Source organism: Haliotis cracherodii, unplaced genomic scaffold (assembly GCF_022045235.1).
Source record: "Haliotis cracherodii isolate W230 unplaced genomic scaffold, xgHalCrac1.p SCAF_2, whole genome shotgun sequence".
NCBI classification, from domain to species: Eukaryota; Metazoa; Mollusca; class Gastropoda; order Lepetellida; family Haliotidae; genus Haliotis; species Haliotis cracherodii.
Genome location: NW_027266275.1, coordinates 54,406,547 through 54,420,044, shown reverse-complemented (window position 1 = coordinate 54,420,044; position 13,498 = coordinate 54,406,547). Strand labels below are relative to the sequence as shown.

Sequence of the window (13,498 nt, the reverse complement as noted above, 5' to 3'; positions counted from 1 at the left end):
GTAGGCAGGTGCAAGGTTGAAATAACACTTGTAGGCGTTGATGAGGATCTTATAGGCTAAGCTGATTTGTGCAGCAACTGGCAGCCAGTGGAGCTCCAATACATGCTGGGAGACATGATCAAACTTGGAAGATCTGAATAGGATCCTAGCAGATGTATTCATGATGGCCTGAAGTCTGTTAATCTGCTCTTTGGTTACATTCAGAAGGAGGCTGTTACAATAGACAATTATGGATATGATGAGAGAAAATACACGTTAATTTCCTCTTATTACTTAGGGGGCATGGGTGGCCCAGTCGTCTAAGGCGCCGCGATTCGATGTGCAGAGATGCGTTCCTTTGGCACGCCAGAAACCTATGATTGTGGGTTCGAATCCCGGTTCGCCCCGATTATGTTTCTAGGTTTGTCAGCGTCATACCCGTGATGGTGGGTTTCACCGAAGTAGTAAACGTCTGAGACCTGCATCACTTTGGGCTTTCCTTCCACATTAAGCTGACACGCCGCGATATAACTGGAATACTGTTAAAAGCGGCGTTAAACACAACTTACTCACTCACTCTTATTTCTTAGATGGTAATCATCTGTTCGTTACACCCTGGTCACATGCTGGTTCATACTCATTTTTCTTCACCTTCACCGAACAAAACCCATGAAGATCCGGGGTAGAATAGGTCTTCAGCAACCCATGCTTGCCCTTAAGAGGCGACTAACGGGATCGGGCGGTCAGGCTCGCTGACTTGGTTGATGCATGTCATCTTATCACTTGATGCTCATGATGTCAATCACTGGATTGTTTGTTCCGGACTCGATTATTTACAGACCGACGTCATATAGCTGGAATATTGCTGAGTGCAGCGTTAAGCAACAAACAAACAAATAAATCGAACAATGACAGTATCACATATAACAGTTGCTGAACATCAGTGCATTGTTGCACTTTGGGACCTGTCACACTAAATTCTGTTTTGTTCAGGTTACGATTGTCTGGTTTGCTAACACCGCCTGTTTTCATCCAACCTACCAAGTACCAATTGTCCTTCAACGTTTCTGACCAAAATGGGGGCGGTTGTAGCCTATGGTGGTCAAAGCGTTCGCTGTTAACGCCAAAGGTCCGCTTTCGATTCCCCACATTCCTACAACGTGTGAAGCCCATTTCTGGTGTCCGATTGCTGGAATATTGCTAAAAGCGGCGTAAGTGTATTCTCACTCACTTACTCTAGTCAAAATGTATTTTGTTTTGTAACGTTTTCGTGTGTAATTAACCTCTCTAATCCGACAGGGTAACTACAGAGTTACATCCTCAACTTGTCAACACGTCCATCACAAGTACCCTTTCCCTTTGATAAGGTAACGAAATACTTGAACTGGCACGCGCCACAGCTACCCCAATCCCTTGGTGACGTCACGAGGTGCCTACCCCGAGAAGGTGGAGCGACGAAGATTTACGAAAACTGGGAAGGTCGACTTGTTTTGTTGATGAAGAGATTAAGTGATGGGCATGTCACGGTATTCCCATCTACAATATGTAACCTTTGCTCTGGTAGGGAAGGAAACTGTGAAATAAGAAAACACACCCTATTATTTTTAGTTGATATAAACAAATATGTCCGAAAATAACATATCGTCGGATAATAAGTTTTCGGATGTCGTATGTTTTCGGACGGTCATGTTTATCGGTGTAGCATCCCACAGACATTGTAAATACTCAGATGATGGCTTGTTTTTTTAGAGAAAGTTGTCTTTTTTATAAGTGAATGAAGCATGTTCATGTGATTAGAAAGAAAACTACGAATGTTTCTTAAGCGTCCGAAAACCCATAACACGGGGATGTATGATCTTATAAGGATATAATCGCAGCATTGAATACTAAGACCAGTATGAATGGACTAGTTTAAATGTATGCCTGATGAAAGTCGTATTAAACTTAGTTTGAATCAAGATCGAATATAAAAAGACATTATATAATATATTCATTCATTGAGATGTTAAAACACGCAAAACGTAATAAATGTGGCTTTGGTTTTGTGTTTGATTTTCGATTTGTTACTTATTCAGTGTAACGATTTAGAAAATAAAAACTAACGTTTAGGTTATTTATTAAATTTTATCTTCTATATCAGTTTTAACGGCATTAAAAAAAACACCTTTACAGCAAAGGCTCTTTTGTAGACCAAATTGAAATAACTCCTGCACCTCACGTCACGCCAAAAAACCTCCGTTGTCACTGGCTGTCTTGTCGTGTATACGTGTGGCGGCAGCACACAGGTAAAGAAGGCCAAAGTCCACCTCCGTGGATATGGCCCACCTATGAGTTCAAACAGCAATGTACCAGCTGAGCGGGAGGCCCCGATTTGGCGTTCCACAGGATATAGTGTATAGGTGGTAGACAGATGATAAATGTGTTGTGTTCAAGTCCATGCGACCTGTTACCGAGGTTAAGCAGTTAGCCCAGCATCTCTTTTGAATAAGTGAGTGAATATGATTTAGCGCCGCTATTAGCAATATCCCACAAATATCCCGGCGGAGAAGACCAGAATTGGACTTCACACATTGTACGGGATCGAATCCGGGCCTTCGTCACGATAATCGAACGCTTCAACCACTATGCTTACTCAACATCCCTTTCTTCGAATGTGTGTTTGTTTGATTTTTGTTAAACGCCGCACTCAGCAATATTCCAGCTATATGACGACGGTCTGTGTGAGTCTAGACCACACAATCCAGTGATTGATATCATGAACATCGATCAACGCAATTGGGATACAATGACATGCATCATCAACCAAGTCAGCGAGCCTGACCACCCGATCCCTTTGTCGCCTCTTACGGCAAACATAACTAAAACTAAAGCAAAATTTTAAGGTTGTGAGATTGTGAGTGGATGAATTGTCACTACACTTACAGCAATACTAATGTAAACTGCCGGGCAAAAGTTTGAAGGCGGCTAAATAAAAAACCCAACAAGAAATAGTTTTTCGATGGTGATGTATTTGACACGTGAACAGTAGTTGTGTTTTTGGACCTCTAGTTTGCAGTGTTTCGGCGACTGTTTTCAGCCAAGTAACGTTTTGATAACTTTTGTAATTTTGGTCAAATCCATTTTGAAGTGTATACTTTCTTTATGCCTGGCAGTATATATCAGGGTGACCTGGTGTACGTTCATATGAATGAGAACCTGACATTTTATCACATCGATGTTTTGAACTTAAAACAACGCGGAATGTATACATTAGATTAAAATGTCTCAAAAAGATTGATTTTAGAGGTTTTTAATGAAGGTTTTGTTTAAATATTGGAACATGAACAAGTCTTCAACCCAAGATGTAGATGTGATGTAGATAAAGGCAGTACACACATGTCGTAAATCATCACCTTGTGCTCATAGTTTGATTTGCTCTTGATGTTGAAAACATCAATCTATTTTGCCTTTATTAGTCATTCTTACGTACTTGAAAATGTCATAAGTAAAAATAAATTCCAAGTGTAAAAGAGAAGATAAAGGTTTGCTATCAATCATTTGAGAATTCTGATAATTTTCCTACAATTATAAGCTTTTACGTACCTTTACTTTTTTCACATTTCTAATGGGCACAAAAAGGTTCTTATCCTACCTCGCCCTTTCGAATGAGATATAAAATGATGTATAAAACTACAGAACTACGCCGAAAATACACCTGATGTTGATAGTAAGAAAATATAATCTTCCAAATGATTGTTTAACTCCCCCTCGCTGACGCATGTAACAGTTTATATATTTAATAATTGTTTCATATACTTTCATACAGAAAAACGTGCATGATCGGGCTCTCCAAAACGCAACCATGTTTCAGTTGTCAAAGGCATTCGCCCATTCAGAGACCTAAGGTAATTGACCCGCCCACTTTCAGGAAGCCCTATAAGAGGTGGTTCTTATACAGCTAATGAAAGTTCTCGGCGTTTCATATTGGAATATTTATACACACACACATACACCGGTCGTCGCGTATGAGGAATATGCCATCGCACATATGGCTAGTTGTACTTTTTACTCTGTGCGCAGCAGGTAGGTGGTTTAAAAATATGGTATTGTGTTTTGTGTTTTTGCAGCTTCATTTGTTTTTAATTTCAAAGCACCGGTTCTGATTTTTTCCAGAGACATTACAAACGATCGCGCGCGTGTGTGTGCTAGTCCAGACTAATGCTGGCTGGTTTTACAGTAGTTGCCCACTAATGACCATGTCCCAGTTTAACATGAATACCCCACTTATGCACATATGATACTGACTCCGAGGCAGGGAAACAACATATACCATCTTTTAACGTCCTTTGCTTTGACACGACCGGGAATGGAACCATTGACCTTCCGCTCTCCGGACAGATGTTTTATTATATACTTAAGTGTGAAAGACTGAGTAAATCGAAGTTGAGAAAAGTGATATTTTCATTGCAGTGAACATAGCAATTGATATTTCACTTCACTGCAGAGACCATAACTCTTGATATTTCACTGCTGTGAACATAACACTTAGACAGAACTATTGTCAAGAAGACTGACCTCCCCTCAAATTTTCTCCCTTTATCGTAAGTGTCTGGCCCGTTCACAAACTGTTGACTTCCTTTTACTAAGTTCCATATTGACAAGGCAAAATTAATGACAGATGGCCATTTATGGAGTTAATATCGCTTCATGGCGTTTGTTATTCTCTTGAAAATGTTCCATTATAGACATTTCTCACTTCAATCGAGACCGTTCGCAAGCGCCATTTTTGTTACCAGCGTGTATTCTTTCGCTTCCAACAGCGGTCTCGAAGTTTTCAAGAATATTTTGTGTTAAGTTGATTTAGTATATAATTATATCTATGTGTGTGACATAGAATTTTCGCGACCCTAAATATTTTTGTAACTTTTGTTTATGTTTGTTATGATTTTTCAAACATGAAACTACTTTTTTAGTCGCAAATACAAGGGGTGGTGACACGTCCCTGTGTGCTAGGTAGGGAGAATTTACGTTTCAAGGTTTTTAATGAAATAATTTAATTTTCCGGTAGACAACTACACAAAAAGTATATTCTCTATATCCACTGGACCACAGAGGCGTCAGTATTCAGTTAAATCACGCCCAGTTAGTTTTTGAAATATCAAAAAATGATACAGGTCGCAGAGTTTAATTCTGACCTACCAATGATCGCCATCCAAGAATCATTATCTTGTGTCCCTAAAGAAGAAATAAGCCCACAGTTGACTAATATTCGATTATTACAGACGGCCTGCATTTAGCGGTTTTAAAAATCCGGGTTAGAATAGGTATTCAGCAAAACATGCTTGCCGTAAAAGGCGACCATACTTGTGGTAAGAGGCGACTAACGGGATCGGGTGATCAGGCTTGCTGACCTGTTTGATGCATGTCATCATGTCCCTATTGCGTAGTTCGATGCTCACGATATCAATCACTGGATTGACTGGTGTTGTATATCGAGGGCATGTACTGACATTTTGTAGTATAGATTAGGATCTTAACCATCTTTAAAAGTCCAGTTTCCACCCTTGCCGAACTGGGCAGGAATTCCTCGGCTCGATCATAGCGCCACCAAGGGCTATTACGAGTTACGTCCCTTCTAAGCCTGTCCTATGGACCAATCAAATTCCACCTCTCGTATCACTTGCATTTGCTTTAAATAAAATGGCGGCGCCCAGTCAGGAAAATCTGATGATAATCAAGATCTATATTGTTATAAAACGGTTTTTACATCGCGAAATGCATCAAATCATGTGATCACTTTGATGAAAAACATGAAAATGAATTTGGAAATATCTATTGACAATGAGTTGGCGGAGCACATGCTTTGCAAATCCTGCAGTCGACCGAAATCCGCATGACAGTTCACGATCCGGATTTCGATTTTGTTGCATGATTTTGATTGGACTCGTTAGTCCAGCCAAAATGTAACTCCATAATACCAGCCTAGTTCAGCAACGGTAGAAACTGGACTTTTATAGTCAGTTCACTCTCTTGTTTTGGGAACATGGATCTTAACACAATCAGCCACACATACAGTGAGGTGGAGTAACCTGGTGGATAAATGGTTTCCTCGTCGCGCCAAAGATCCTAGTTTTATTCTCCATATGGGTACAACGAGTGAATGCAGGACATTGCTGAAATATTGCTAAAACCATACTCACTCACTCAACACGTATAGAGCTAAACATATCTACAATGTGTTTAATACCTAAACACACACATCTTCACTTAAACCATATAAATTAAGTTTGAACCGCTGCAATCAAAATGCTAAACATAACAATGTAGTCAGCTGATTTCATTCCAGACACTCCGTCACGTGACAGTAGTGACGAAGATGCTGCCATTCTCAGAAACGCTCTATCGAATCTCCCAAGGAGCCACCCGCTCACAGCGGGGTTGTCCACCTTCAGACTCCACCAGATGGCGTCCTGGCTTGGACGTGCCCACCCTCACTGGCACGTCCTCTCTCACAACACCCTCTACTCGCTCCTATCCAGGTGGCACCACTGGCCTAGCAAGGGCCAGAGCCCGACTGATGTTCCACCTAAGGAGAGCCAACGCCCAGTTGACTTCAAGACGTGGTACAAAGCATGGCTACAAGACGATGTTGGGGAGTGTGGCATTCCTGATGTAGAACCAAGGTTGAAGATGCCGAGAATTATTGGGGGAAATAATGCCATACCGGGTAGCTGGCCTTGGATGGTGAGTGAAATACTAATACAGGAACGAGTAAGGGGCATTTGATTTGGGTGGGTGTGGGGGGAAGGGGGTGGGGGTTTGGCCATCCTCATCAATACAGAATATTTCGTGATCAAAGCCATAATCTTTGACAGAGCGACAGTATGCCTGTTACCCTATTGTTTTAATAATCACTTCAAATCTTCCATTTCAAGAGGCCATAGCAGTTGCTAACTGTGATGGGAAATGACCATTATGCATAATATACCCTTACAAGCAAACGAAACATTACCAATCAACATTGTTTGTTCCTAAAAACAGAACAGGAAGTTACTTCTATGGCCTAAAATGTACCCTATAGCAGATTGACATGCATCAGTTGTGAGGATGAGTGAGTGAGCTGGGTTTAACGACGCTTTTAACAGTATTCCAGTTATTTCGCGCTGTGGGAGCTTAATGTGGGAGGAAAGCCTGAAGTGATGCAGGTCTCGAACGTTTACCACTTCGGTGAAACCCACGATCACAGGTATGGTGCTGACAAACCTAGAAACATAACTAGGGCAAACCCGAATTCGAACCCACAATCATAGGTTTCGGGCGTGCCCAAGGGACGCAACTCTGCATATCGAATCGTGGCGCCTTAGACGACTTGGCCACCCGTGCCCCCTTGTGTGAAGGGTTTGTTTTGGTCGGGATATGCAAGGATGGGGGCTCTTGTAAGGGCTTGCTTTAGCTTTTTGAATGACTGTTGGTAATTGTTGGACATTTGATGCCAAAGTTGTGATAATACGAGACCAAATCTAAGAAATGACACAAGTCGTGGACGTTTTTAGAGGGTAGGATCTGTGTGACTGAATCTATTTTTGAAGTATATTGACATGGAGGCCATCTTTGCTGAAGATATGCCCTAGGAAGCCGACTTGTTTTGTCGCAAATGTACATTTGAATCCTGCGTCTTCGATCTTTTGGGATACTGCCTTGAGGTGACTCAAATGATCCAAAAATGTTTTAGAAAATATCTACATATATTAGTATGTAACGCCAATTCATTTCTTTATTGCCTCTGAAATGGTTTGCATGCCATAGGAGCATTTTTTAAGCCAAAAGGGTTGCAATTCCGTCCAAAAACACCATCGGGTGTAATTTAGGCCGACTTGAGTTTTGCATCCAGCACAATCGAGCACACTTATAATTAAATATTATCTGTTAAATATTAGCTGAGATGTTAGAGGGAAATATATAGGTTTGGTAAATGCTTTGAGGCGTCTGTAATCTGCGGCAAAGCGGTAAGAACTATCACGTTTTTTAACCATGACAATGGGAGCGTGCCATTCAGAAGAACTTGGCTGAATGAAATTGGCTTCAAACATTTCTCGCACCTGTCTGGAACATTCTTTCCTAATGGGTGCGTTTTGCCTATAAAAAGAGAGTCTAAAAGGTCTGGTGTCATCTGTTGCTACTTTGTGATGATGTGAGTGTGTCCTAATTCTGACCAATCTGAGCCAAGAACTGATCTTTGTGATTGGAGAAATGCATTTTATTGTGCACTTGGACTTTCAATATTTTTAAAACGCAAAGGCTCCACTACGTTCAGGGGTATTGTTATGGTGCATGGCTAATTGTGGCGTTGGCCAGGGCTGCCGCCTCACCAACGACGTCGACCATGAAGTATCGACTGTCTCCAGTCCATCCAGCGTGCCTATAACGAACCTTCAACCTGGTGACTGTCATTCGGACAAAACTCCTTGCAACATGGTCATGCGTTGCTTCTTGATGTATTATACCAATGGCTTGTTCTTGCAGTACCAGTAATCTCAGCATGTTATGTGTCACTGTCCAATGGTTTGGGTGTGAATGAACAGATCATTGATCCTTTTATATCCATATCTTTGTAGGCTTGCATGCTGCTAGTACAGCAGAAGTTTCACTTCAATCTCGAGTTCCAGGTAGCAGGTGCAGCAATCTGTTGTGGTTGTTTTGTAACACTTTTCGGAGTTTGGACCCATTGTGTCCAACTTTCAGTTTGCTAAAGTTTCTTTTTTTACGTCACTTTACATCAAACGTTATGCTACCTATGTCCATCATCCACAATCTTAGTCATTGAAAACTACATTCCTCCAGTAGATGTGAGTACAAACATGTCAAGTTGAGTGGATTTCGTTACACATGGTCTTTTATCTAATATTTTATAAACTGCTATATCAAACTGTTATTTTCATTGTTCTGTTTTGAAATCACCTACATCTGTCGAGTTATTATGCTTTAGTGAACAGTGAGATAATTTTAACATTCTTTCCATAGGTTGAAATTGAAATGTGCCGTAAATAAATAGCAGCTCCCTATTCAGAAGAAAAAATCTCAGCCCCTAGAAATAAAAAAAACAAAACATCCCTGATGTGTCAAATTTGGGGAAAGGGAGGCAAAGTCGTCACAATGCGCTGTGCAGAGTTGCGTTCCTTGCGTGGGATAATAGTATGGTAGTGGGTTCTTGGCCATGCTTATGATTTTAGAGTGAGTGAGTGAGTTGGGTTTAACGCCACTTTTAACAGTATTCCAGTTATATCACAGCATGTCAGCTTAATGTGGGAGGAAAGCCCGAAGTGATGCAGGTCTGAGACGTTTACCACTTCGGTGAAACCCACGATCACGGGTATGGTGCTGACAGACCTAGAAATATAATCGGGGCGAACCGTGATTCAAACCCACAATCATAGGTTTCTGACGTGCCCAAGGGACGCATCTCTGGGCAGTGAATCGCGGCGCTTCAGACTGGGCCACCCGTGCTCTCTATGATTCTTAGAAATTACCCATGCTTGTGGGTTCCATCAAAGTGGTACATGACTTGGACATTTTGGACTTTCCTCCCACGTTAAACTAACATAATATAATATTATAAACTAATATATATAACTGAGCTATTGTTCAAAGTGGCGCTAAAACGGGCACCTGGCCTTGGATGGTGAGTGAGATATTCTTCTTTGTGTCCTAACTACCTACAGAAGGAATGAGTAAGTTGTGCTTGTGCCGTCACCATATTCTTGTATCCCCTTTATATTATCATATACCCCATTCGCAACCATAGTTCTGCTTCAGAAGTGACGTCACCAGTTCCATCTCTCTCAAACTGATGAATTCAAAACTCAATTTCTTTAGCTTCTAATGCTCATCCGTGTATTCTGGGGAAATTTTAACATTGGAAAAACATACAATACACAAAATCGTCGGACACTGTTTGAACTATTTATGAATCAGCTATTTCGCAAATGTTTCCCGAGCTGATTCAAACGCTTTCTTCTTGTGTGGATGGGGATAGCCCAGTGGTAGAAGGTGTCGTAAGTCACTGGGCAGAGTTGCATCCCTTAGTCGTGCCAGGATCCGCTCATCATGCTTCAAATTACAGCAATCTCATTAAAACACATGTTAGTGTTGTGTGTAGCGGCAGAGGGCACTAAGGTCCGATTCTAATGAGATTTCAATTACAGATTCCTGGGATTACGTCATTTAAAACTTAAATACAGTTCAAAGCATCGTCCTCCCCACTCACTCCGTTGTAGGAGCCACGGGTGGCCCACTCGTCTAAGGCTCCGCAATTCACTGTGCAGAGTTACGTGCCTTGGGCGCGCCAGAAACCTATCATCGTGGGTTCGAATGCCGGTTCACCCCGATTATGTTTCTAGGTTTGTCAGCACACTACCCGTGCTCGTGGGTTTTACCAAAGTTGTAAATGTTAGAGACCTGCATCACGTGATGTAACTGGAATACTATTAAAAGCTCACGCACTCACTCCTGTGCTCAGGTTTCTCTCCAGTTTGCCGAACAGCACTGGTGTGGCGGGGTTCTGCTGGACAAGCAGTGGGTTCTGTCTGCAGGCCACTGTTTCTATGGGTAAGTAAACATGTCTTAGACTTTGATTTCACACATGCCATTTTCACACCCAGTGTCCTCAACAGACCAACATCAGCTTGAGGTCCATGTGTATATAGGTGGTTTAGCTTCCGTAAAGAACTATTTATGATTTAACAAAAAAAATACTCAATATGTTTTCCTGATGGATGATCATTGTTTGTCAAAAATGTTTAAAAAAGAAATAATGTCAGGATGTCTATGAAAACAAAGTATTAGCCATCTCTTGATTACAGTGAATTATTTATCAAATCGCTTTTATCGGTATTTCGATTATACAAAGGCGTGCCAGGTGAAGTATGAGGATCCTGGCTCCCTGATCTCATTACAATATTGAATGGTGGGTCCCTACATGAAGCACATTCTTAGTGTTCCCCGCATTGATCATATTGAAATATAACTCAACACTTTCAAAATCACCCTCACAGGTGGCCTGTGTTCAGCAACCTGTCACTGTGGGAGGCACGCCTTGGAAAATTCGACCCAACGCCGGGAGCGAAGACAGAGCCGACCCAACAAAACATCAAACTCATCAACATCTTCACCCCTCCTGGCTTCGACGTCAACGACCCTCTTCTACCAGGAAAAGATCTCGTCCTGCTTAAGCTGGAGCGTCCCGTGACCATGAACACGTGGACAAGGCCTCTGTGTCTTCCCAACAACGATGACATTCCGAGCACTGGACAGAAGTGCGTCATCACTGGCTGGGGGTCTATAACACGTGCGTGTTTCATCATAGTCAAAACATATGTGTGACGGCATCCTATTGTCTAAACGCTCCATTAGCTTTAAGAAATGGACAGGTTGTTGTCAATTTGTCAAGTATTTCATATCTTGAACAATCTTTCTATAAATATACACTTGGAACATACGGGACTATTTTACATTTAGACGCTCCCGTGAATGATTTCATATTTTGTCGGCCAAAGTGTCGCCAGAGGGGGTTCAGCCCGCATCGTATGATTTGAAAAAGTATAATAATCAACCTACGGCTTCATCTTTGCCCCCGCAGCTGCCACGCGGTAATATTACAGAAATACTGTTTAAAACCAAAGAACTCACCACTAATAGACCAAGGATCATACACTCCTAGTATGGAAGGGACTGTGCTCAGAACAACACTTTTAGGTTACATTACAATAATGAATCTGTGTGGTCAGCACAATATGTACGTAATTACCAAGTCTACTATTCCAGCGTCTGGACCCCCTGGCGCCCTGAAAGAGGCCGTGGTGCCAGTGTACAGCTACTCTGACTGCAGCGAGCTGCCTGGATACAAGGAGCTGGTCACGGAAGACACAATCTGTGCGGGATACAGGGAGGGCGGGGTCGACACTTGTCACGTAAGCAACTAACATACATAGTAAATACGTAAAGCGTGAAGCAGGTTTTCGTCTTGACTGTTGGATTCCCTCACATAAACAGGGCATTGTCTTGACTGTTGGACTTCCTCACACAAAGCAGGGCATTGTCTTTACTATTAGATTCCCTCACATAAAGCAGAGTCAAGGTGACAAATTTCGTGGCCAAGTAACACTTTGATATCAAACTAAAAGACCCTGTATCATAAGTTGGGCATTGGTATATGGAAACTGCGTATTAATCTGTGATGCAGGGTATTACTCAACTGTCGCTGATGGTGTGTGTGTTTGTAGGGGGACAGCGGAGGACCCCTTCAGTGCCAGATCAAAAACAGATGGGTGATGGCCGGTGAGTGTTAGATTATACCAGTCTCTGGTGCACCCTTACACATCCTCGATTACCAAGGGTATTATGTCTATTCGACTAGTAAATAATATAGTCAGACCAGACTTTTAAAGTCTGCAGAGTTTCTACTCTTTTGAATATTTTTTCTCTCACTGTTCAGCCATTTCTTTGTTTCTACATGAAGTGGTGACATGTGGTCACGCAAGCATGAAGCATACGCAATTCAACATGTTACATTGTTTTACTATTATGTCATTTGGCACTACTTTGCCTTGACTTTGTTGGCCCTCCATCGTGTACTCTAGTGTACATACTGAAAACATTAGTTCAAGTACCATAAGGAAACTGTGTATGTGTATTATCCCAGGCATAAAGCTTCGGTTATGATATAGTTACTTAGTTATATTTTGCTTTTTGAATATGTTAAAAAAGATTATTAATGTAAATCAGAGCTGGACTGCTATCCATCTTGATATCTTCAGAGCCAGATGACCTAAAGATTCCAGATCTAAAATATCACTATATCAGTCAACAAAGGTCAATCTATCCATTTCCAGGAACCACATCCTTTGGTGATGCGGGTGGTGTAGGCTGTGCAACGCCCCTGAGACCGGGTGTGTACACCCTGACAGCCAGCCATGTGGAGTGGATACACAGGGTACTATATCGTGACTACAGAGTCACCTTCAGAGAGCATCAGTAGAAGAACAACCTCAGGACATACCTCCTGGTGCTTCACAAGCAGCTCCTCAAAGCAGAGACTATGGGAGAAAAGACGACATATCCACGCCGGTGACAAGTTAGACTTCAAGCCTACATTAAAATCCTTTGTATCTTTTGATGCTATATATGCTGTAACATTTGGGGTGAGAATGATCATGATGATAACATGAAATCTGTGATTTTGTATGTATATGAAATAGGTATATTTTTTTATAGACAAAGTGTTTAATCATAATGTACAATGACGATGGGTTAAATAGATTACCCTGATGTACTTTTTAGAAATGTATTTTTATATTTAACAATAAAGCATGTTTTTCTGCAAGGATATCAAGTTGTTTTGGGGGCATTTTACGTTACTGGCTATTGTCTTCATATAACTGTATATATGATACATGGTACAGCAAAATAAACAAAACATGAATCAACAGAAAACATATATATCTGTGCTCCCCAAAACGGCCTTCTACAATCAACATGATCAAAT

General features: G+C 41.5%; 1 protein-coding gene across 1 annotated transcript; it reads left to right on the top strand.

Annotated features, from left to right (window-relative positions):
• Positions 1 to 3,983: 3,983 nt before the first annotated feature.
• On the top strand, positions 3,984 to 12,991 carry LOC139468601 (serine protease 33-like). Its single transcript, XM_071250721.1, has 7 exons — positions 3,984 to 4,041; positions 6,290 to 6,702; positions 10,475 to 10,563; positions 11,010 to 11,302; positions 11,779 to 11,924; positions 12,237 to 12,291; positions 12,846 to 12,991. Exons 1-7 carry the CDS (start codon positions 3,984 to 3,986, stop codon positions 12,989 to 12,991), a joined length of 1,200 nt encoding a protein of 399 aa, XP_071106822.1.
• Positions 12,992 to 13,498: the final 507 nt, after the last annotated feature.

Bases quoted from the DNA above. Each gene is read 5' to 3' on its own strand.
- LOC139468601 (XM_071250721.1), top strand. From the start codon at position 3,984: ATGAGGAATATGCCATCGCACATATGGCTAGTTGTACTTTTTACTCTG. The intron at 10,564-11,009 runs GTAAGTAAACAT...TCACCCTCACAG, and splicing joins GCAGGCCACTGTTTCTATGG to GTGGCCTGTGTTCAGCAACC. The intron at 11,303-11,778 runs GTGCGTGTTTCA...CTACTATTCCAG, and splicing joins TGGCTGGGGGTCTATAACAC to CGTCTGGACCCCCTGGCGCC.